Source organism: Schistocerca cancellata, unplaced genomic scaffold (genome assembly GCF_023864275.1).
Source record: "Schistocerca cancellata isolate TAMUIC-IGC-003103 unplaced genomic scaffold, iqSchCanc2.1 HiC_scaffold_782, whole genome shotgun sequence".
Classification (NCBI taxonomy): Eukaryota; Metazoa; Arthropoda; class Insecta; order Orthoptera; family Acrididae; genus Schistocerca; species Schistocerca cancellata.
Genome location: NW_026046793.1, coordinates 2,404,330 through 2,430,333, shown reverse-complemented (window position 1 = coordinate 2,430,333; position 26,004 = coordinate 2,404,330). Strand labels below are relative to the sequence as shown.

Below are 26,004 nucleotides of genomic sequence, written 5' to 3'. Positions count from 1 at the left end.
AGGTCAAACAGATATCAACTGTGTTTTTTAAATAGGAACCCCCATTTTTTATTACATATTCATGTAGTATGTACAGAAATATGAATGTTTTAGTTGGACCACTTTTTTCGCTTTGTAATAGATGGCGCTGTAATAGTCACAAACGTATAAGTACGTGGTATCACGTAACTTTCCGCCAGTGCGAATGGTATTTGCTTCGGGATGCATTACCTGTGTTAAAATGGACTGTTCACAAATTGCGGAAAAGGTTGATATCGTGTTGACGTATGGCTATTGTGATCAAAATGCGCAATGGGTGTGTGCTATGTATGCTGCTCAGTATCCTGGACGACATCATCCAAGTGTCCAGACCGTTCGCCAGATAGTTACCTTATTTAAGGAAACAGTTAGTGTTCAGCCACATGTTAAACGTCAACCACGACCTGCAAAAAATGATGATGCCCAAGTAGGTGTTTTAGCTGCTGTTGTGGCTAACCTGCACATCAGTAGCAGACAAATTGAGCGAGAATCGGGTAGCAGACAAATTGAGCGAGAATTGGGAATCTCAAAAACATCTGTGTTGAGAATGCTACATCAACATCAATTGCACCCGTACCATATTTCTGTGCACCAGGAATTACATGGCAACGACTTTGAACGTCGTATACAGCTCTGCCACTGGGCACAAGAGAAATTACGGGATGATGACAGATTTTTGCACGTGTTCTATTTTACGACGAAGCGTCATTCACCAACATTGGTAACGTAAACCGGCATAATGTGCACTATTGGGCAACGGAAAATCCACAGTGGCTCTGAAAAGTGGTACATCAGCGACCTTGGCGGGTTAATGTATGGTGTGGCATTATGGGAGCAAGGATAATTGGCCCCCATTTTATCGATGGCAATCTGAATGGCGCAATGTATGCTGATTTCCTACGTAATGTTCTACCGATGTTACTACAAAATGTTTATCTGCATGACAGAATGGCAATGTACTTCCAACATGATGGAAGTCCGGCACATAGCTGGCGTGCGGTTGAAGCGGTATTGTATAGCATATTTCATGACAGGTGGATTGGTCGTCGGAGCACCATACCGTGGCCCGCAAGTTCACCAGATCTGACGTCTCCGGATTTATGTCTGTGGGGAAAGTTGTAGGATATTTGCTATCGTGATCCACCGACAACGCCTGACAACATGCGTCAGTGCATTGTCAATGCATGTGCGAACATTACGGAAGGCGAACTACTTGCTGTTGAGAGGAATGTTGTTACAGGTATTGCCAAATGCATTGAGGTTGACTGACATGATTTTGAGCATTTATTGCATTAATGTGGCATTTACAGGTAATCATGCTGTAACAGCATGCATTCTCAGAAATAAGTTCACAAAGGTACATCTATCACATTCGAGCAACTGAAATAAAATGTTCAAATGTACCTACGTTCTGTATTTTAATATAAAAAACCTACCGGTTACCAACTGTTCGTCTAAAATTGAGCCATATGTTTGTGACTATTACAGCACAATCTATCACAAAGTGGTCCAACTAAAACATTCATATTTCTTTACGTACTACACAAATATGTAATAAAAAGTGGGGGTTCCTATTTTAAAAAATGCAGTTGATACCTATTTTACCTATGGTAGTGCCGTCTAGCGGGCCAACCATAGCGCCATCTGGTTTCCCCCTTCAAGCTAGACAAGTTTCGTTCGTTGTAGTTCTTTTGTTTGATGCTTATTTCGAGAGATATTTGGCCCAGTCATGATCAATGGACCACCCTGTATAGTTGAAGCTTATATTTGTACTGGCTCATAAAATTGTTCAAACACTGCCTAAATATTTAGCACTCTATGAAAGAGTAATATTCAGAAGTTGGTAACAAAATGGTGATGCAGCGGTGTCTTATTCTGATTGTAACTGTAAGTCTTCTGTTAGTAATATGGAGCTGGTTGTTTAATAGGACCGTACCAAGACATTAGTTTTCAGGACAATGAAAAACATGAAACACTGCATAAAAATTCCCCCCAGGGGGTCCACAACTCCTTTGTGGATACGTGCGTAGCGAGCACGGGACCCCGAGCTAATGTGGCCTTCCTTCCTTTCCGGGCTGCATACCTTCCCATTCCGCATCCTTCCCCATCCCTATCTTCGCCCCTCCTCCCCTCACCTCTGGCTCTTTCCTTCCCTTTCTCCCCATCTGGGAGTATGGTTTGTGCCTACGTCCGGAGACGGATGCTCGTAAATGTACTGCATTCTTCGCCTTTCTTGCTTTTATGTCTTCTTCCTTCCTTTGTCCTTCCCTTTTTCCTTACCTCTTCTCTTTCCCTTTTCTCCGCTGCGGCGTTTGAGACCTCTCTTCTTTCCTTTCCCTTTCTCTTTCTTCCTCCCTGTGCGTGTCTGAAGGCCGACCCACGCTCTTCGTGCGTAGCCGGTGACAGGGTAACGCGTAATTCCCCGCCCCGGGTAGACAGGTAGGACACGTACGTACCCCCTGGTAACGGCCAGGCCCAGGGAGGGGTGATTACCCGAGCTGATACCTTCCGAAAATGCCGATTGGTCCCTCCGTCCGTTTGTCGGGAGGTGTGACCTGAGGTGTGAACAATCACCTAAGGCGGGAGTGCCCTCAGAGAGGGCCCCCACAAGGGAGGAGCGCACCATCGGAGACGCCGGTAATCATGGGGGATTCTTCCGCAATGGTTTCCTCACCTTCCACTAAGTCTGCTCACAAACGTAAGTATACTGAGTCTCAGCCACAGACGATTCTTCCATCGTTGCCACAGTTCCTTGTTGTTTCTCGGTCTGATGAAGGTCACGACTTCTCCACGGTCAACCCTTTCATTATTCAGAAAGGTGTCGACGCAATAGCAGGTCCTGTAAAGTCTTGTTCCAGATTACGGAATGGCACCCTGTTGTTAGAAACACACAGTGCCCTCCAGGCACAAAAATTGCTGCGTACTTCTCTGCTCCACACCTTCCCTGTCCGGGTGGAACCGCACCGTACCTTAAATTCCTCGCGTGGAGTCGTTTATACACGCTCCCTCGATGGATTGTCTGACGAAGAAATTCAGCACTATCTGTCTGACCAGGGCGTAACGGCAGTTCATAGAGTAATGAAACGGGTTGACACGAACATCATTCCAACCCGCACTGTCTTCTTGACATTTGACACAGTTCAACTCCCATCGAAAATCAAAGCTGGCTATGAGATAATTTCCGTTCGCCCTTACGTCCCGAACCCTACACGTTGCTGTCGATGTCAGCGGTTCAATCACACCAGCCAGTCCTGTTCCAATCCAGCCAAATGTGTTGCGTGTGGCAAGGATGCCCATGAGGGTGCTTGTCCACCTCCATCCCCTCGCTGCATCAACTGTATGGGTGACCACGCTGCTTCCTCTCGAGATTGCCCCGTTTTTAAGGACGAAAAGCTCATCCAGGAAACAAGAGTGAAGGAAAAGGTGTCGACCTTTGCTGCTCGAAAATTATTCGCCAGTCGCAAGCCCACCGTGCCTCAGACAGGAAAATATAGCACTGTCCTTGCTTCTCCTCGGCCAACAAAGGAGGCCGCCACGCAGACTTGCGACCTCACCTTTAGTGCCACGGTCGTCAGATCGGCCAGCGCAAAGATCGCCCGTTCAACCTCCCCACTTTCGCCTGCTCACTCTATGGCTCACCCTTCGTCAGGTTCTGCTACATCTCGAGCCCAAAAGTCGGACGCCAAGTCTTCGAAAAAGGAGCATACTCGTGAAGAGTTTTTACGTACCGCAACTTCCCAACCATCGGTTCCTCCATCTAAACATCATTCTTCCAAGAAGGCTACAAAGAAACCCAGTTCCTCTCCTTCTCCGCCAAGGCGTGCCCCCTCTACAGCACCACCTGGCGGAAATCGCCCTCGGCCGTCTTCTGTGTCGCCGAGGCGCACTGCTGGTGGCCGGTCAACCGGCCGATCGCTGGTGGCAGGAGCTGCTCCTGACCAACCTATGGATGAGGATCTTCTGCCTTCGGCTGACTGCCATTCCATGCTGTCGGTAGCTAGCTCCGAGCAGTCTTTGACTTGACAGCAACTTTGGTCACAGTCCTCCATTTTCTGTTCACCCCATGTCCATTATCCACTGGAATATCCGCGGCATTCAAGCCAATAGGGATGAATTGTCGATCCTCTTAAGATCCTACTCGCCGGTCATCTTCTGTCTTCAGGAAACGAAGCTGCGTCCCCATGACCGCTTTGTTCTCCCTCATTTTCAGTCCGTCCGATATGATCTCCCCTCTGTTGAAGGCTCTCCAGCCCATGGAGGACTCATGATTCTTCTCCATGATACTCTCCATTATCACCTAATCCCCTTACACTTCCTTCCAAGCTGTCGCCGTCCGTCTTTCGCTTTCCGGATACACGCTCTCTCTTTGTACTGTATACATTCCATCGTCCACACCAATGGCATGAGCTGATCTCCTTCATCTTCTTGGTCAGCTTCCACCCCCCTATTTGCTGGTTGGGGACTTCAATGCCCACCACCCGCTTTGGGGATCTCCACATCCTTGTCCACGTGGCTCCATATTGCTAGACGTCTTCCACCAAGCGGATCTAGTTTGCCTCAACACTGGGGTCCCCACATTTTTGTCTGCCTCCACGACAACCTTATCTCATTTGGACCTTGCGGTCGGTACTGTTCCGCTAGCTCGGCACTTCGAATGGTTCGCCCTTGATGATACACACTCGAGTGACCACTTTCCATGTGTCCTCAGACTGCAGCCTCAACTGCCATATATGCGCCCGCGACGCTGGAAGTTTGCCCAAGCCGATTGGACACTTTTTTGTCTCTCGCGACATTCGATGACCGTCTCTTTCCCAGCGTTGACGATGAGGTCACACATATTACCGACGTTATCCTTACAGCTGCGGAACGTTCAATACCACGCACCTCCGAATTGCCCCGGCGCCCCCCAGTTCCTTGGTGGAACGAGGCATGCCGTGATGCAATACGTGAGCGGCGACGTGCTCTTCGCATTTTCCGTCACCATCCTACTTTGGCCAACTGTATCCGCTATAAGCAGCTCTGTGCGCGATGCCGTCGCGTCATCCGCGATAGCAAGAAGGCAAGCTGGAAATTCTTTATTAGCTCATTTAACACCTTCACTCCCTCCTCGGAAGTTTGGAGTCGGCTTCGACGGTTCTCAGGCGCGCCTAGTTTCTCCCCGGTCTCTGGGCTCACTGTCGCGCATGATACCTTAGTGGACCCCGTCGCAATTTCTAACTCGTTGGGTCAGCACTTTGCTGAGATTTCGAGCTCTTCAAATTACCCGCCAGCGTTTCTCCCGAAGAAACGTGCAGCGGAAGTGCGACCGCTTGCTTTCTCCTCTCAAAATCACGAAAGCTACAATACTGTTTTCTCCATGCGGGAACTCCAACATGCCCTCTCATCTTCTCGCTCCTCCGCCCCGGGACCGGATGGTATCCATGTCCAAATGTTGCTGCATTTATCAACCCCTAGTCTGCGTTACCTCCTTCGCCTTTATAATCGAATTTGGACCGACAGTACCTTTCCCAAACGGTGGCGGGAAGCTATTGTCGTTCCTGTTCCGAAACCTGGAAAGGACAAACATCTCCCCTCTAGCTATCGCCCCATTTCTCTCACGAGTAGTGCCTGTAAGGTTTTGGAGCGTATGGTGAATTACCGTTCAGCTTGGTGGCTGGAATCCCGCAGTCTTTTAACACCAGCCCAATGCGGATTCCGGAAGCATCGTTCTGCAGTTGACCATCTTGTTGCTCTCTCCACTTATATCATGAACAATTTTCTCCGGAAACGCCAAACGGTAGCAATATTTTTCGATCTGGAGAGAGCATACGATACCTGTTGGAGGACAGGCATCCTCCGCACACTGTTCTCTTGGGGCTTTCGAGGCCGGCTGCCCCTTTTTCTTCGCGAATTTATGGCAGAGCGCACTTTTAGGGTGCGGGTGAACACTACTCTCTCCCATACTTTCTCCCAAGAAAACGGGGTACCCCAGGGATCCGTGCTGAGTGTTGTACTGTTTGCCATCGCCATAAATCCAATTATGGATTGTCTCCTTCCTGATGTCTCGGGCTCCCTCTTTGTGGACGATTTTGCGATCTACTACAGCTCTCAACGGACCAGCCTTCTTGAACGACGTCTTCAAGGATGTCTCGATCGACTCCACTCGTGGAGCATCGAAACTGGCTTCCGTTTCTCACCCAGTAAGACCGTTTGTGTCAATTTTTGGCGACGTAAGGAGTTTCTTCCGCCCTCCTTACATCTAGGTCCTGTCAACCTTCCGTTTTCAGACGTCGCTAAATTCTTGGGTCTTATGTTTGACAGAAAACTGTGCTGGTCCTCCCACGTCTCCTATCTTTCGGCTCGCTGTCTGCGATCGCTTAACACCCTCCGTGTCCTGAATGGTACCTCCTGGGGAGCGGACCGAGTGGTCCTTCTCCGCCTCTATCGCGCCTTAGTGCGCTCAAAATTGGATTACGGAAGCATAGTCTACTCCTCTGCTCGGCCGTCTATTCTTCGGCGTCTCGACTCTATCCACCACCGTGGATTACGTTTAGTGTCCGGAGCTTTTTACACTAGCCCTGTGGAAAGCCTTTATGCTGAGACTGCTGAACCTCCGCTGTTCAATCAGCGAGCAGTCCTCCTGAGTCGTTATGCTAGCCATCTGTCTTCTATGCCTGCTAATCCAGCCCATGACCTTTTTCTCGACGCCTCCTTTGATGTAGGGTATGCAGGCCGCTCCTCCTCCCTACTACCCCCGGGAGTCCGCTTCCGTCAATTGCTCGATTCTCTTTCCTGCCGCTTTCCGAAAACCTTGTTGACAACTTGGGGTACAGCACCGCCTTGGCTCCGTCCCCGGATCTGCCTGCTCCGTGACCTTTGTCAATTTCCCAAGGATGGTACCCCTACACTTGTTTATCGTCGGGCATTTGCTGCTCTATGTGCACAAATGACGGACGCCACATTTATTTACACCGACGGCTCGAAAACATCATTAGGTGTAGGGAGTGCCTATATTGTTGGCGACACCCCAAATCGCTTTAGACTTCCCGACCAGTGTTCGGTTTATACTGCGGAGCTTTACGCTGTTCTCCAGGCTGTCCACTACATCCGCCGCCATCAGCGGATTCAGTACGTTATCTGCTCAGATTCTCTCAGCTCTCTCCTCAGTTTCCAAGCTCTTTACCCTGTGCACCCTCTGGTCCACCGGATTCAGGACTGTCTGCGCTTGCTCCACCTGGGGGGCGTCTCGGTGGCGTTCCTCTGGCTCCCGGGACACGCTGGTATCTGTGGGAATGAGGCGGCCGATATGGCGGCCAAGGCTGCAGTCTCTCTTCCTCGGCCAGCTATTCAGTCGCTTCCCTTCACCAATCTACGGAGCAGTTTATGTCGCCAAGTTGCTCATTTATGGCATGCGCATTGGTCAACACTTCCCCGTAATAAATTGCGGGAAGTGAAAGCCCTTCCTTGTGCTTGGACTTCTTCCTCCCGAACGCGTCGTCGGGAGGAGGTAATTTTAGCTCGACTCCGGATAGGGCACTGTCTTTTTAGCCATAGACATCTTTTAAGCGGTGATCCTCCTCCACTCTGTCCCCACTGCTCTCAGCCGTGGACAGTCAGACACCTTTTAATTGAATGCCCCTATTTTAATCAGTTACGCTCCCGTCTACAGCTATCGCCTGATCCGTCGTCGATTTTAGCAGATGACACGCGCTCAGCCGACCGCGTTCTCCAGTTTATTAGTGACAGTGAAATGACGTCAGTCATTTGAAGTTTTTTTTTTTTTTTTGGGGACAACCACCCCCTGTCTGTACTGGATTTTTAAGCATTCTTTCTACTTTTAGTTTCTCCAATTTTATGAGTTTGTTTCCATTGCTGCTGGTTTTCAATTTCGGTTTTTTACTGTCTTAAGTCACGGGCTGGGCGCTAATGACCATAGCAGTTTTGCGCCCTAAAACCACAACCAAAAAAAAAAAAAAAAAGAAAAAAACTGCATAAAAATTGTCAACATATAATTTGAAGATTGGTTTGCTGTAGCACCAACTGATATTTGTTTTTATATTCTGTCATATTTGCTGGGCATGTACTCTCCACTAACTTCTAGTGATAAACCAGCAGAATCACAGAGGACAATAGTAACATTTCAAAACAATGTCAACGACATATAAAGAAACACAATTAGTTATTTCAGGCAGTTCCATAACGGAGATGATGATGACTTTTGATTTCATTTCCGTGAAACAGATGCATTGTAAGAGTTATTAGCACATGCCACTTCATCGCTCATAGCTTTCTTCATAACCAGTTTGTGGTTCATACTCTCCCAAGTTCCAAAAGCTTGTCACTTGACAGTAACATTAGATAGATGTTAGTCAGACAAATGTCCCAGTGCTCAAAACTATGAATTCCTCTAGTGAGACAGTCTAGTGTTTGGTTATGTTGGAAAAAAGGTGAGAAGAGATTAGAGAGACATCACCAAGAACTGCAGTTGGAGAGAACAGAATATGTGGATGAAGAAAGGTGAGTACTCAAGGAATGTGAATTTTAAAATTTTCCTGGCGAATTGACTGTTCAAACAAATCTCGGGCTTGCAGCCGGTCGTCATTCAATACTTCGCACGATATTTCAACTGGGCCCCTGCCGGTCATCTTCAGGTGAGCCGTCGCAAACTGGCGAAAATGTCCTCCGTTCCACAATATACATAGCGTACTGTAACTGTTCTGCGCATACATCGAAAACTTGATAGATGAACCACACTGCCTGCCGGCAGCGTCCTCCCTGGTGGAACAGTGGAACTCAGTCGCCCTCTGCGTTGCCGTTTGCCACGGCCGTCGACTCACTCTGTCGTCTTCGATTTGAGCAAATCGTGGAGATGATGGGATACTGTGCACTGTCCAGCTGGTAGCCGCTGTCACGGTTTAACAGATTTTCCACCGGTTGTATTTCTACAGATTCTTTAATAATGGAGTCCCAGAAAGATGTTGCTGTGGACAAAATCATTGTTTTCTCATACTCCATTGAATGTCCAATAGAAATACAATGTTCAGCAATAGCGAACTTGCTTGGCTGCAAAAGGCGGGTGTAACGTTGATGTTCAGTGCAGCATTCTTTCACGGTGCGTGTGGTTTCACCTATGTAAGCCATACCACATTGGCATGGTATCTTGTAAATTCCGGCCTTTCGTAGTAACAGACTGTCCTTAACTGATCCCACAAGGTCCGCAATCTTCGATGGTGGGCGGAAAACCACTTTTACCTGACATTTTCGGAGGATTCTTTATTGTTAGTGCCCTGTTACCTTGTGGTGTGTACAAAGACTAGATGTATGGTCTGCTAAGTGACTCTACCTATAGGAGGATTGATTACGATCCTACAGGACGTGTGCAATGGAAAACTTCAGCACTATTAAATTCCTCCTCCTTACCGCAAGAGACCATCAAGAGGTTAAGACCACATGGTTGTATACCTCCGAGACTGTATGGCCTTCCAAAGATTCATAAAGAGGGTCTTCCTCTGTGTCCAATAGTGAGCAACATTGGAGCTCCTACATATGATTTAGCTAAACATCTCACTTCCTTACTGAGACCTTTCGTAGGCAAGTGCTCACGTCACATATTTTATCAGTAGACTGGGGCTCTTCGTCTTAGCAGTGTAGACCTTCTAGTAAGTTTTTATGTGGTCTCACTTTTTACAAAAGTTTCTCTTGCAGATTCTTTGACACTGATTGGTAACATGTTTCCTGTTGATATCACTGCTTTGTTCAGGCACGCTCTTTCCGCAAATTATTTTATGTTTAATCAAGATTATTTTGAACAGACTGATGGTGTCGCCATGGGTAGCCTCCTGTCTCTTTCGTGGCCAACCTTTTTATGGAGGATTTTGAAGAGAGCCCTTGAATCAGCTACTCTGAAACCAACAGTATTTTGGTGGTATGTGGATGACACTTTCATAGTGTGGCCTCATGGAGAAGATAAATTAATGGAGTTTCTACATCACCTCAACTCCATTTATAGCAACAACCGGTTCACCATGGAAATAGAGAAATATTGTTGTTTGCCTTTCTTGGATGCCCTGGTTTGAAGGAAGAATGATGGTTCTCTAGGGCATTCAGTTTACCGGAATCCCACTCGTACTGATTTGTACCTGCAAGCATCGAGTTGCCATCACCCATCGCAAACCATGAGTTTGCTTAAAACACTTGTTCATAGAGCTCATACTGTCTCAGATCTAGATAGCTTACCTCAAGAACTCGCCCATCTAAAGACAGTATTCAGTGAAAATGGATATCCCATCCGGCAGATTAACAGGGCACTAACAGTTAAAACTAAGAAGCAGGAAGTGAATAAAGAGGAGAACAAGCCGGAACAATCTTTAGCTTTTCTTCCTTTCGTTGGCAACACTTCGTTTAAAATAGAAAGAATCCTCCGAAAATTTCAGGTAAAAGTGGTTTTCCGCCCACCATCGAAAATTGCGGACCTTGTGGGATCAGTTACAGACAGTCTGTTACTACGAAAGGCCGGAATTTACAAGATACCGTGCCAATGTGGTATGGCTTACATAGGTCAAACCACACACACCGTGAAAGAACGCTGCACTGAACATCAACGTTACACCCGCCTTTTGCAGCCAAGCAAGTCCGCTATTGCTGAACGTTGTATTTCTATTGGACATTCAATGGAGTATGAGAAAACAATGATTTTGTTCACAGCATCGTCTTTCTGGGACTCCATTATTAAAGAATCCGTAGAAATACAACTGGCGGAAAATCTGTTAAACTGTGACAGTGGCCACCAGTTGGACAGCGCACGGAATCCCATCATCTCCACGATTGCTCAAATCGAAGACGACAGAGTGCGTCAACGGCCGTGGCAAACAGCAATGCAGAGGGCGACTGAGTTCCACTATTCCACCAGGGAGGGCGTTGCCGGCGGGCAGTGTGGTTCATCTATCAAGTTTTCGGCGCATGTGCAGAATAGTTACAGTACGCTATGTATATTGTGGAACGGAGGACATTTTCGCCAGTTTGCGACGGCTCACCTGAAGATGACTGGCAGGTGTCTAGCTGAAATATCGTGCGAGGTATTGGACGACGACCAGCTGCAAGCCCGAAATTTGTTTGAACACTCAAGGAATGTTTGAGGTCTTCTAAAAGAACATGACAACCCAGTTCTTATTGTGTAGATTAACATCCATTATTTTCACCTAGGTCATGTTTGAAATGTTCTGTTGTTATCTTTCTATGCTAGTATTATTAAATAACCTCATACAATACTGATGCTGTTTGTTATAAACTTAGTTATTCCCTCTTTCCTGCAATTATCAACTTACCCTGCCAAGAATGTTTCCCTTAGTCTCCATTTGCCAGTAACATTGTCATGTGTAAAAGAAATTTTACTTCCTCCTGCAATTGTTCAGCAACTAAGTTAAAGAGCATTTCTCTCTATTCCTTCAACAGCATATTTCATTCACAACACGAGTGACGCATGATTGATGCATGTAGAGTGTAGAGTCTTGGGGTAGATGATCCTGGTCTAGGAGGAAGTGTGGTCGTTGTAGGACTTGTAGTATTACAGCTTTCAGTTACTCTTATTAGACACCTGTTTTATTTCAGATCAAAAAGCTTCAAGTTTGCTACATGAAATTCGTGAGCTGAACAACCTAACTTTGACTGTGAAAGCAGCATCTCAGCAGCTTGAGAATGGCATGAAGCTAATGTGTGACAGTAATTGCATCACATCGTACGGCAAGAATGCTAAGCAGGTAAGTGAAGAGGTCTACTATAGCATTTATTTTGTTGTTAATGTAACTGTATGTATTTGGTTGTTGAGGGTGTTACCTTGCTGCATTCATTAAGTTATTTGCACGTTCAGTGTGCCAGCAAAGGTACTTTCATAAAAGAAATCTGTCCCCCCCCCTCTCATATCTTCTAGATTCATAGAGCAATTTCATTATGATACTATTCCTAAAAAACAGGAAAAATCCTCCTCAGAAAGTTGGCATAGTGTTTCCCTCTCAAGCTGTGTGCGAAAACCACTTGAGTGGTGTTGCAGAGGAAGCCACTTCTCATCTCGACTTAGAAAGTATCATTCTCCATTTTTTTATATAACCTGATCCTACTGTAGGCAGCATTGCAGAGAGCTTTCATATACAGGTAGAACCTTACATAGCTATTCTTTGACATCGGTCCATTAACAGACAAGTATTACGCAAATGTTCTGTGAACTCAGATTGCAATACCTGGAGGCAAGGAGGCATTCTTTCAGGAAATCACAACTGAGAAAAATTATAGAACTGGAATTTGTGAGAAATGGGAGAATGACCCTACTGCCCACCAATATACATCTTGTGTAAGGGCCACTAAGAGGAGATTAATCAGGGCTTGTACGGAAACAGTTTTTTGCCCCTACCTCCATTTGAGAGCACAAGAGGAGAGGAACTGCAGCTATCCACAGAGGTCCAGTGTAGGCTGTGATCATCATATGACAGTGAAACTTTGTAGACATGTTCAGGTGGAATGATTTATGCGTGGGAAAAATTAGTTCAAATTTTGGCCACCAGACGCAAATGTGGTGGTGTTAATTAGAGATCGGCAAAACTGTTCTTTTCAGAGATTGGATCAGAACTGTTCACTCCCTGAAATGAATTAGCTCTTTTTCATGACTCACCACTCATTTACAATAGAAAATAAATGGAAGGCACATTGCCCTTTAAACTTGGTTTATTCCAGTACTATACCTGTATTTTGATCTTATTTGATCCTATTTTGAAGTAACACAGATAATGAGTAAGAATTTTGTATTGTTTATTGAAATTTCCACGATATGACAAAGTTTTTGATTATTGATTTATTTTGCACTATCGTGGTTCTTTGGGTGATCGGAAAATGTTGTAACTTGAGATTTACATTAACAATATATTTGGCTATAATGTATTAAAATTTCATTAACCTCATACAAATACATCGCAAGCCATATATTTTTAAAGTGAACGTTTCCTTTCGAAGGCGCCTAAAATCGCAGAATCCGTACCAGAATAAGAAAAAAATATGTAAATTTGACTGTAAAACGAAAGTGCTGCATATAGCCTTACGCAGAATAAAACAAGGAAAATATTGGTGTATCACATTTTGCGATACGTTTATCGGTTCGCTCGTAATTAAAGCGTAAATTCGAGTGTCCATAATAAAAATCCTATAGTAAGAGGAGTCATCAGGAACCTAATCTAATCAGTTTAAACAAATAAAAATAAAATAAAAACAGTTGATGTATACATAACATAATAATGTAATATACATAGCGGTATTACTACGAAGAACAATATCCAGTGGGGACGAACTCCGATGCAGAGGCGCTGAGTCGAGCAGGTCGAGCCGCGAGCTGTATTACTGCGTGAGCTGAGACCGCAGAGACCAGAGTGACACCTGAGTCGCTTTGCTCGACGCTCTGGCTAGAGTCGAGATGGTGGGGTGAGCGTTGAGCGGGCGAGTTCCGAGAGGGGGGGGGGGGGGGGGGGGGGGGGGGGGGGAGCGGTGAACTCAGCCGCTCAGAGACAAATCGTCCGTTCCCTTGCGAGCAGGTTTTTGTAAGTAGTTACTATGTTATCCGCTAGGTGGCTCTCTGTCCTGTTGCTCGCATCAACTGCCCAGAGGGCAGGACGTGCGACTGAAACGATCGCCGACAGAGTGCGATGCGAAGTTAAGCTGTGCCAGACACTGCACAGTGCACACGGCAGACGACGCACAGAGACGGCACGGCATATGTGAAACACAAAATCCAATGGGGCACTGCACAATGCAGGCAACCAAGGTAGAAGCAGGTCAGAGGCCGGCGCTGGCTGTGTTGTGTTGTGTGGCGTGCACTGTGCTCTGACCAGCAGAGGCGCTGCTGATATGCTCCGTCTCTCCCTCTCTCTCTCCCTCTCTCTCTCTCTCTCTCTCTCTCTCTCTCTCTCTCTCTGCCGTGGGAAACGTTTGGAGCTACCGTTCTTTTTTTCTGAATCACTGATTGTTCACTCCTTCGAAAGATTGAACTCCATGAATTAGTTCAAGAGCGGATCCCCCATCTCTAGTGTTAATGTTAGAAAGATGTATAGAAATGTACCCATATGTAATGGATTAGGAATGGGACATGGGCAGAAAAGGTCAAACAAGCAAGAAAGTCATAGCGTTGTTTTCATTTTTAATCTGTTACACAATTCATTCAATACGAGCACCAGAGACATAGAGATGCTGTGTCTGTGAAATGATGCGATCGACAGTTGGCCGCAGCAGTTCTGGTAAAATCTGAGCAACGTATTTCTGTTTACTGGCCTTCAGAGCACATAGAGACCAAATGTGTCCCAGGTAAACACATTATTTTAGATCTTCCCAGTACCAAGTCACGTGGTTTCATATCTCGAAGGCCATGCATCTAGAAAATCTCTAGACATAAAACGATCACGGAAGGTTGCATTAAGCAGATCTTTCATCGGGCGAGCGACACGAGATGTTGCTCCATCTTGCATGAAAACAGTGGCTTCCACAGAGTTGTCTTCCAAAGCAGGAATCGTGCTGTAAGAGGACATCTCGATAATATGAATTTGTCACTGTATAGGTACTCACGAATGCACATTACACGATTTCATACAGGAAGGACAATGGCTCTTGAGTATAACACAAGGTTTAGCAGTACCCCAAATTCGGCTGTGCTGTGCATTCACTGCACCCTGTAGTGTAAAATGTGCCTCATGGCTTCAAATGATGTCAGGCCACATGTCATAAAATTTGATCTGTGCCAGAAACCGAAGAGCAACTTCAGAATGTTGCTGCTGATTCAGAGATTCCAGTCACTGCACTGTCTGGATGTTGTGCAGATACTAGTGTAAAATAAAACTCAAAACTTTCCGTACTGTTGAACATGGGATAGAAAATTTTCGTGACACAGCCCAAGCACTAGCAACATCTGGGGAATGTACTGCACAGTCAGTTACAAAAAAAGCACCTCGTCAATACAGCACGGATGCCATATTGTCGTACAAGGTACAGTGCCAGATTTACACCTGGTGGCCAAAAGTGAACCAAGTTTTTTCCAGGTGTTGACAGATGTGAAAATTACCGAACTATCAGTTTAATAAGTCACAGCTGCAAAATACTAACGTGAATTCTTTACAGATGAATGAAAAAACTAGTAGAAGCCGACCTCGGGGAAGATCAGTTTGGTTTCCGTAGAAATATCGGAACACGTGAGGCGATACTGACGCTATGACTTATCTTAGAAGCTAGATTAAGGAAAGGCAAACCTATGTTTCTAGCTTTTGTAGACTTAGAGAAAGCTTTTGACAATGTCGACTGGAATACTCTCTTTCAAATTCTGAAGGCGGCAGGGGTGAAATGCAGGGAGCGACTGGCTATTTACAATTTGTACAGAAATCAGATGGCAGTTATGAGTCGAGGGACATGAAAGGGAAGCAGTGGTTGGGAAGGGAGTGAGACAGGGTTGTAGCCTATCCCTGATGGTATTCAATCTGTATATTGAGCAAGCTGTAAAGGAAACAAAAGAAAAATTCGGAGTAGGTATTAAAATCCATGGAGAAGAATTAAAAACTTTGAGGTTCGCCGATGACATTGTAATTCTGTCAGACAGCAAGAGCAGTTGAACGGAATGGGCGGTGTCTTGAAGGGAGGATATAAAATGAACATCAATAAAAGCAAAACGAGGATTATGGAATGTAGTCGAATTAAATCAGCTGATGCTGAGGGTATTAGATTAGGAAAGAAGACACTTAAAGTAGTAAAGGAGTTTTGCTATTTGGGGAGCAAAATAACCGATGATGGTCGAAGTAGAGGATATAACATGTAAACTGGCAATGGGAAGGAAAGCGTTTCTGAAGAAGAGAAATTTGTTAACATCAAGTATAGATTTAAATGTCAGGAAGTCGTTTCTGAAAGTATTTGTATGGAGTGTAGCCGTGTATGGAAGTGAAACGTGGACGATAAATAGTTTGGACAAGAAGAGAATAGAAGCTTTTGAAATGTGGTGCTACAGAAGAATGCTGATAATTAGACGGGTAGATCACACAACTAATGAGGAGATACTGAATAGAATTGCGGAGAAGAGGAGTTTGTGGCACAACTTGACAAGGAGGAGGGACCGGTTGGTAGGACATGTTCTGAGGCATCAGGGGACCATAAATTTAGCTTTGGAGGGCAGCGTGAAGGGTAAAAATCTTAGAGGGAGACCAAGAGATGAATACACTTAGCAGATTCATAGGGATGTAGGTTGCAGTACGTACTGGGAGATGAAGCTGCTTGCACAGGATGGAGTAGCATGGAGAGCTGCATCAAACCAGTATCAGGACTGAAGACGACAACCTACTACTACTACTACTACTACTACTATAAATAATTCACTCTGTGCTGTCTAGACTAAGAACAGATAAACAATATAAGGCAGTGAGAAAGTCGAGGATAGGCTGCAGCAGGTGGAGCATGCAGTCATTCGAGCAAGCCAGTGGATGTGGAGCAAGAGCTAGTGCATTCTGTACTGGTATTTTGAGTTCTGTCACGGGGAGAATTTTCTCAGAGAATGCTATTTAAGTTGTAAGAGAGAAATGCTTGTTTAGACACACAAGTGGTGTGGCTCTGTGGGTAAGTTCCTTGCTTCACATGCAAAGATATGGGACAGATCCCCATTTAGTCTTGATGTTTCCTTCATTTCACGTACTGTCTCTTTCTCCTCTGGACAACTGTCTCTTAATGTGGAAAAATACCAGTTGTGCAGTGGTATGGTGTGCGTCGAAGTTTAACACACCTCGACTCGCTAGGAAGAAAACGGCATCCCACCTCAAACAGGACCGCGTCTAGTAAACCACTACGGTGTTGAAGACAATCTGTAGGATAAGGACAACTGTAATTTTTTGTGTTAAAATAATCAGTTGTGTAGCAGTTGTCTTAAAAAGCAGTGCCCCAAAATGTTGTTTCCTCCCCATGCATAGACAGGACTATTTATGAGTCAATGCAGGTTGTCAGTAAAATAGTTCAGTGTAACTGGACAAAGCTAATGATGTTTTTCTTATTATAACATATCACTTCATAAAAGTGATAACTTACTACCTGTACCAGGTGTAGAAGTATGAAACAAGAATTCCCCTATAGATAGTGTTAGTCATCAGTGTAGGGCCTGTGAGACCGCGTCTGCAGCTCCATCTGCTTCCTGAAACTGCTGATAACGAATGTCAGTGCACACGAATCCAAGTTCCGTACATCGGTATCTGTTTCAAACCTGTAAACTTGTCAAGTTTTTTGCTTACAAACTAAGAGTTACGGACAAGATTCATTTTTTTGATGTGAGAAACGAGTGTGGGAAACGACCGAAAAAGTTAGAAGACAACCAATTGCAGGTTTTGAAGATGATGGGGAGTGGGTGAGGATGATGGGCAGTGATACTCAAACTCAACAGGAACCCCCAGAACAATTGAATGGAACTCAAAAAGCCATTTCTTTTTGGTTGAAAGCTATGCAAAAGATGCAGAAAGTGGGAAAATTGGTTCAGCATGAACTGAATAAAATACGGAAAGCAGATCAAAAGACCACTTGGGAAATACTACTCACCAGATAAAAAGAAAGTCGTTTCTCCATCAAATAGCGACAGGTGATGAAAAATTGATAATTTTGAGAATACTAAGTGTTGTAAATCAAATGTGAATCCAGGCAAACCATAGACATCCAGTGTAAGACCAAATTGCTTTGGAAAAAGACGATACTCTGTTTGGTAGGACCAGAAGAATGTCATTTATTATGAGCTGCTAAAATCTGGTGAAGCCAATCACACTGATCACTGCCAACAATAAATGATCTATTTAATTCGAGAATTAAGTAAAAAATGACCAAAATAGGGAAAAAGACAAGTCGTATTGCTCCGTGATAACACCCCATCTCACAGCAAAATGGGTCAGGGAAATGACCCAGGCATTCAGTTGAGAAATACTAGGTCATTCTGCTTAGTTTTCAGACTTGGCTTCGTCCATTATCATCTATTTGCATCACTGGGACACGCTTTTACTGAACAACGCTTAAATTCATACGAGAATGTATGAAAATGTCTCACTGACTCTTTCTTTTCGAAAGAACTACTGTTGTTGTTGTTGTTGTTGTTTTTTTTTTTTTTGCATGGCATTCATAGCCTGCTGGAGAGGTGGGAGAAATGTATAAACAGCAATAGAGATTATTTTGAATGAAATATTGTCAGTCAGTTTCAAACAGATGTGTAATTATTGCAGCCAAATTCCAGTGACATACAGTACTTATACAACTGCTATGTTTCCAGTGAGTGATCGTCAACAGCACATAGGAATTTTGTTAAGTGGGTAGTAAGTGAGAAGTAGAGAATTTGTTTAAATGTGCATGAAATCGGGAGGACGGACATCTTGTTTCCACAAGCAACTGGTTACCACAATACAGCACTCTGAGGAGATTCACCACTTCTCAGAGACAGCACTGCCCGAGAGAACCCTGAAGCTCGTAACAAAAAAGGAAAGCAGAAGATACATTGTGTCTAGCCCATAAATTGGAAAGACTGGTCATTTAATGTGAACAATGTTAATGTTTATGGACTGAAATGTAGTAAAAGAAGTGTTTCCTGCTGCAATATTCAATGAATATTACAATGTTTCGTGAACAAGGTAAGCTAACCTTAGCAAAGCAAAAGGGGATCTCAGGTAATTGTATTATGGTTCTTATACCCTTTCAACTCATTCCTAATTTAACTACAAATTAACTGAGGCAGAACACAGGTAACATTTCATTTATGGCATTCACATCAGAACTATCAATATTACTGAAATTTCAACTGCTATAGCAGTAATGTGTGACAAGCTGGGAGTTTTGGTCGGACAGGAAGTGTGTTAAGATAGCCGAAGTTATGGCGACCGCTCGTGTAAAAGGGCCCTCGTAGTTCTGTTGGTACATTGTTATATATAAGTGAAACGTGCAACTGGTAACATAAGAAGAAAATTCTCTCTTGTCGTACTAATAATCCTGTGACATTACCGTATTTACTCGAATCTAAGCCGCACTTTTTTTCTGGTTTTCGTAATCCGAAAAACCGCCTGCGGCTTAGAATCGAGTGCAAAGCAAGCGGAAGTTATGAAAAATGTTGGTACGTGCCGCCACAACTAACTTCTGCCGTCGAGTATATGTAGCGCTATGCAGGCATGCTTTGTAGGCACAAAGATAAATACTGGCGCCAAAACCTCTGCGTCAGTAAATAAATAAACAAAAATAGTGGAAGACGAGCTTTTTTCTCCGCCGCGAGTTTCGACCACTGCATTTTCTTAAATTATCCAACGAAGTAAATACAAATTCCGTATTGTTCATCTTCGAATGTAGCACAATTTCAGTGTACTACGAAAATCTGACTGGCAAGACTGTTTGGGATGTTTGTCAATATGGCCAACTCTACGTTCTGAATTTTTTCCTACCTGTGAGAAGAGATGGTTGCCAATCGGAACCTGATGAAATTTGAATCACATACAGTATTCTCTTCACCATAAGAATAGTATGAATATAAACATTTTGCCATGTATTCTTTTGTTTGCTGCTATCTCATTTAAGTCCTGTCTGCCTAAAACTACGAAACTAGAGTGAGACAACAGCAAACGTGGAAGAATATACGTATCGTGTCATGTTTATATTCGTATTATTCTTATGTCTAATAGTGATAGTCAGAAATGAAGCACGGCAAGTGACTAGATTTTTAAATCTAAGATGACTCTAATTTGTGTGCAGAATTTGATGTAATAAAGAAGTGGCCGCAACGATTTTCAAACAGAGAAAAATTTTCGCCTAACTCTCGTTCAGAACATGTTCTATCATACGGAGTCTATTATTTGATTCTTGTTGAACATTATCAAAGAAAGCAGCTGTGTAAGTAACAACAAATAGCAGTCTCTTGCCATTGTTTCGCTAATGAGATGATTCCTCTCTCTCTCTCTCTCTCTCTCTCTCTCTCTCTCTCTCTCTCTCTCTCTCTCTCTTTTTTTTTAAAATAATGCGACAAACAATGCATGACACAGTGCGGTAATGCATTTTCATCTTAAGAGTGACGCAAACACCTATAACAAAGAAAACGGCACTTACCAGATCAAAGCAAAATAAGCAATCGATTCAAACCAGACGAAGCACGTGAAAAAGGAAGGGTACCCGTGTAAATACGGACGGAGTGCCTGACGCATAGCAATGGCTAAGTGGTAAAGCTTAACTGCTAAGCTTACGACTCGAACCAAACTACTGTAGCTGTATCGTCATTCGTTTGACCTAAATTGTGTCTCATATTACAATGGACCAACTTTGTTTCGATTTGGAGGTGCGGCCTAAAACTTTTCTCTCCCCTTGAATTTCGAGTCTCAAATTTCATGTGCGGCTTAGATTCGGGAAATTTTTTCTTCCTTTATTTCGAGTCTCATTTTTCAGGTGCGGCTTAGATTAGAGTGCGGCTTAGATTCGAGTAAATACGGTACAATAATACTACACTCTCTGTTACTAGGAGCAGCAGTCTTCACCATCAGAAACTCCTTCCGTGGTCGAAAAATTTATAGCAGAACAGGAGGTGGTGATTGCAAAACTCGCGGAGTCTCGCATCTCGGCACCACCTGAACCGACGCCAGATGTAGGATTGTATGCTGAACTGATTGAGGCAGAAGTTCACAACGTAGCCCTGGAAAAGCAGTTGAAAGAGAATGAATCTAATATTGAACTGGCCACTGATAGTCTGGTGCAGAATACTATGGTAAGTACTACGAGACTTCCCAGATTCATTACTTTTTGTGAATAGTTCCCAAAGAAATGTGGACAGTTGTCTTATTAACAGAGCATGTTATCACCCTGTCACTGAAAATCTGAAAAAATTACTTAAATGTTTGTGCTGTTATGGTTGTGGTCTCTAATCAAAAGATAAGTTTGATGCAGCTCTCCACAGCTGCCTATCGCATGAAAGCATCTTCATTTCTAAATAACTGATGCGGCCTCCATCCATTTGAACCTGCTTATTGTAGTCATCCCTTGTTCTCTCCTACAGTTTTTACCCCTGGCACTTCCCTCCGTTAGAAAATTGACAATCCCTTCGTGCCTCAGGATGTGTTCTACCAACTGATCTGGTATTTTAGCCAAGTTGTGCCATAAATTTCTTGTTTCTCCAATTTAGTTCATTAGTTATTTGATCTGCCCATATAATCTTCCTTCTCGTCCAAACCATATTACATGTCTGCACAATGCTACACACCATATGAATATCTGCAGGAAAGAAGGAAAGACTTCCCAACCCTTAAATTTATCTTAAATCTTAGGAAACTGCTTTTTTTCCCCAAAATTTAATACTTTCTCCCAGACAAGAAACAAATTGTTTATAAACAGAAGAAATGTGTTTAGAGTCTTGAAATGAATACTTCAGTATATACAACACATTATTCCATTCATCCCACTACAGATGCAGTTCTTTGAAATAGGAAATGTATTGTCAATCTCATAGGAAAAGAGCATACTTCAACAACATGTTCTATCAGTACGAATGTGATACTCCTGCATCTGTTTTATGACTTGACTTCATAGCATGTAAGTGAATTAGATCGTCGCAATTTTTTGTGGAGATCATAATACCAGACCTGATCGTATCCCCAGCAAATAAAACAAATTGCATTTATACACCAAGGCAATTACTGATCGCAAACTTTCACTTGGCTGCCGGTTGTAGAATGCTGGGAGTAGAGGCTCGCATACGGCTCGTAGCACATTGGCTGTTGCGACAAGCTCCACCTCCTTCTCATAGGACAGCCAGCTTACAGCTGCAGCTTATAAAAGAAATGGAATAAGCATCACCTTAATGTTTGAGTAATTGAAAACAGTTATTACTACAATATAAGTATTACTTCCAAAAACAATGAGGAATGTGTAGGTAGAACTAAAATCTTACAAAACTAGTTGCTTCCACTGCAGTTGTCCATGGTTGTGTCCATGCTAGTGGACAGATTTGGTGGTGCTGGATGGACACGTGTTAATGACAGTGTTGTCAACGGCAATTTTCATCACACCGATGCGCCTCCAGTAATCTTCCTCCAGCTCTCACATTTTCAACAGTAAGGTTCCCACCCTCACTGGTGATATACTGATAGGCAGCATTGGCGAGATTTGACATGTTTCCGGCAGAGATATCCGAGGTAGCATAGTGGTTTGCAATGTGGACTCGCATTTGGGAGGACGACGGTTCAATCCTGTGTCCTGCCATCCTGATTTAGGTTTTCCAAGATTTCCCTAAATCGCTTCAGGCAAATGCCGAGGTGGTTTCTTTGAAAGGGCATGGCCGACTTCATTCCCCATCCTTTCCTAATCCGATGAGACTTATGACCTCGCTATTTGGTGCCTTCCCCCAAATCAACCCCCCCCCCCCCTCTCCCCCTTCTCAGCAGAGATACCCCTCATAACATTTTGTTCTCTGAATTGTCTTTTCAGTTTGGCCTGTGCAAACTCGGTTGCATTCAGATTGCAGTTGTATGGTGGCAACTAAATAAAATTTAATGAAAACAAAATATGATCCCTTTCCACAAAACAAATAATTAACAAACTTTATACTCAACACCCCTTCTGGCTGCGTTTCTGCCATTCACAAAATCAAGCTGACTCGGACATAAGTTGCAAATTCCCGTATTGCACAAACTTTCTCGTGTATACATTTGCATAGTTCTAATGAAATATCACATTCTCAGCTTATGTATGCCATTCTCGCTCCATCCCTCGATCCCCCCCCCCATCCCTCGATCCCCCCCCATCCCTCGATCCCCCCCCCAACCCTCGATCCCCTCGATCCCCCCCCCATCCCTCGATCCCCCCCCCAACCCTCGATCCCCTCGATCCCCCCCCATCCCTCGATCCCCCCCCATCCCTCGATCCCCCCCCATCCCTCGATCCCCCCCCATCCCTCGATCCCCCCCCATCCCTCGATCCCCCCCCCATCCCTCGATCCCCCCCCCCCATCCCCTCGATCCCCCCCCATCCCTCGATCCCCCCCCCATCCCTCGATCCCCCCCCCATCCCTCGATCCCCCCCCCATCCCTCGATCCCCCCCCCATCCCTCGATCCCCCCCCCATCCCTCGATCCCCCCCCTATCCCTCGATCCCCCCCCTATCCCTCGATCCCCCCCCCATCCCTCGATCCCCCCCCATCCCTCGATCCCCCCCCCATCCCTCGATCCCCCCCCATCCCTCGATCCCCCCCCCATCCCTCGATCCCCCCCCCATCCCTCGATCCCCCCCCATCCCTCGATCCCCCCCCATCCCTCGATCCCCCCCCCATCCCTCGATCCCCCCCCATCCCTCGATCCCCCCCCCATCCCTCGATCCCCCCCCCATCCCTCGATCCCCCCCCCCCCATCCCTCGATCCCCCCCCCCATCCCTCGATCCCCCCCCCATCCCTCGATCCCCCCCCCATCCCTCGATCCCCCCCCCCATCCCTCGATCCCCCCCCCCATCCCTCGATCCCCCCCCATCCCTCGATCCCCCCCCCATCCCTCGATCCCCCCCCATCCCTCGATCCCCCCCCCATCCCTCGATCCCCCCCCCATCCCTCGATCCCCCCCCCATCCCTCGATCCCCCCCCATCCCTCGATCCCCCCCCCATCCCTCGATCCCCCCCCCATCCCTCGATCCCCCCCCCATCCCTCGATCCCCCCCCCATCCCTCGATCCCCCCCCCATCCCTCGATCCCCCCCCCATCCCTCGATCCCCCCCCATCCCTCGATCCCCCCCCCATCCCTCGATCCCCCCCCATCCCTCGATCCCCCCCCCATCCCTCGATCCCCCCCCCATCCCTCGATCCCCCCCCATCCCTCGATCCCCCCCCCATCCCTCGATCCCCCCCCATCCCTCGATCCCCCCCCCATCCCTCGATCCCCCCCCCATCCCTCGATCCCCCCCCCATCCCTCGATCCCCCCCCCATCCCTCGATCCCCCCCCCATCCCTCGATCCCCCCCCCATCCCTCGATCCCCCCCCCCATCCCTCGATCCCCCCCCCCCATCCCTCGATCCCCCCCCCATCCCTCGATCCCCCCCCCCCATCCCTCGATCCCCCCCCCCCATCCCTCGATCCCCCCCCCATCCCTCGATCACCCCCCCATCCCTCGATCACCCCCCCATCCCTCGATCCCCCCCCCCCATCCCTCGATCACCCCCCCCCATCCCTCTATCACCCCCCCCCCCCATCCCTCTATCACCCCCCCCCCATCCCTCTATCACCCCCCCATCCCTCGATCACCCCCCCCCCATCCCTCGATCACCCCCCCCCCCCATCCCTCTATCACCCCCCCCCCCATCCCTCTATCACCCCCCCCCCCATCCCTCGATCCCCCCCCCGGCTGTAGTTTCAGTTCATACAAAAGATGAATACTTTACGGTCCGTAATTCAGTTTCACAATGCCAGCGCCGTTACTGTTTGTTTTAAATAAAAGTTTGTATCTCCAGAAGTATGAAGGTTATTGATTTGAAAACTTAACACTATGGTTGTGTTATCAATAGAATTTGGTATACAAAGTATGAAATAGATTAATATTTAATAGTACTACTTAGATTCGTAGAGGGTATGAGGAATGTATTGCATGCAGCTTTAGTCAAGGACATGGCACGCACGGCCCAGTAGCCAGAGTGTGTGAGAAACAAAATCTGCTCTCCTCATGGCTCCATGCCAAGCTACGCTTTCAATGCAAGATGACAACTCATAATACAAGGGAGGATTGAAAAGTTTCGGAATCACCACAAGAGTTCAGCACTATTACAACACACATCACATATATTCATTGGACTGTTGCCTGTAAACACGTGCCACATCAGTACTCTTGGGGAAAAAACTGTTGTGGTAATGTGGCTCTGTTGTTGTTCCTGCAAAGTAATTTGCGAAGAGTAAAAAATTGAGATTCGAGCAGTTATTAAGTACTTTGTACAGAAAGGTATGAAAGCAAAGGCATTGATGCCGATTTCCAGAATACACTGGAGGACTCTGCTTCTTCATATACAACAGTTGCCAAGTGGACAAATGAATTTACATTCGGTCAGGAGTGCTTAGATGATCCGCGCAATGGTCAGCCGAGACGTCATTACTCCAGAAATAATTGCAAAAGCACACAAATTGGTCACAGAGGATTCAAAGCGTGTGAAATTGCTCACGCTTGCCAGATGTCATCTGAAAGGGCATATCGTATTTTAACTGAAGAATTAGAAATGAAAGAATTATCTGCAAGATGGGTGCCGTGACTCTTGACGCTGGATCAAAAACGCACGAGAATGGACATATCAGAACAATGTTTGGCCTGTTTTAAGAGAAACGAACAGGATTTTTTCACCGGTTTGTGACCACAGATGAAACTTGGGTGCACTACTATACCTCAGAGACAAAAACAGCAGTCAAAGCAGTGGAAACGTGCCGATTCTCCGCCACCGAAGAAAGCAAAGGCAACTCCTTCAGGTCATGGCATTAGTGTTCTGGGAAGCAAAAGGGATCCTGTTTGTACTTGTAGATTATCTCCCCACTGGGCAAAAAGTTACTGAAGAATACTATGCTAACATCCTGGACAAATTGCAACAAAAAGACCAAGGAGGAAAGTTAGCAAGGAAGAAAGTGATCTTCCCTCAAGACAATGCGCATCCGCACACATGTACCATCACCATGGCAAAATTACACAAACTAAGGCATTAATTGTTGCCACACCTGCCTTATTCACCTGATGTAGCTCCACTGGACTTCCATATCTTACAAAACTGAAACTTTTTCTTGGTGGATGAAGCTTCACTTTAAATGAAGAATTGATGGCCGGAATTGGCAACTGTTTTGCAGGCCTGTAGGAAACTCATTTTTGAGATGGGATCAAGGCAATGGAACATCGTTGGACCCAGTGCATTAACCTACAAGGAGACTACACTGAAAAATAACAAACATTTCAGTGATGTAAGTACTTTTTTTTTCTATTTCGTTCTGAGAACTTCTCAAACTGCCCTC

At 45.6% G+C, this 26,004-nt stretch overlaps 2 protein-coding genes across 4 annotated transcripts in view; both read left to right on the top strand.

Annotated features, from left to right (window-relative positions):
• Positions 1 to 26,004, top strand: part of LOC126143131 (disks large homolog 5-like) — a 221,608-nt gene that overhangs the window by 26,974 nt on the left and 168,630 nt on the right. The gene's annotated exons all lie outside the window — the stretch shown is intronic.
• The window catches only part of LOC126143125 (disks large homolog 5-like), a 420,567-nt gene that overhangs the window by 349,009 nt on the left and 45,554 nt on the right, over positions 1 to 26,004 (top strand). For all 3 annotated transcript variants that reach the window (XM_049915322.1, XM_049915323.1, XM_049915324.1), the window contains exons 4-5: positions 11,605 to 11,753; positions 20,513 to 20,755. In XM_049915322.1, coding sequence (XP_049771279.1) covers positions 11,605 to 11,753; positions 20,513 to 20,755 — 392 coding nt within the window. The remainder of the gene's footprint in view (positions 1 to 11,604; positions 11,754 to 20,512; positions 20,756 to 26,004) is intronic.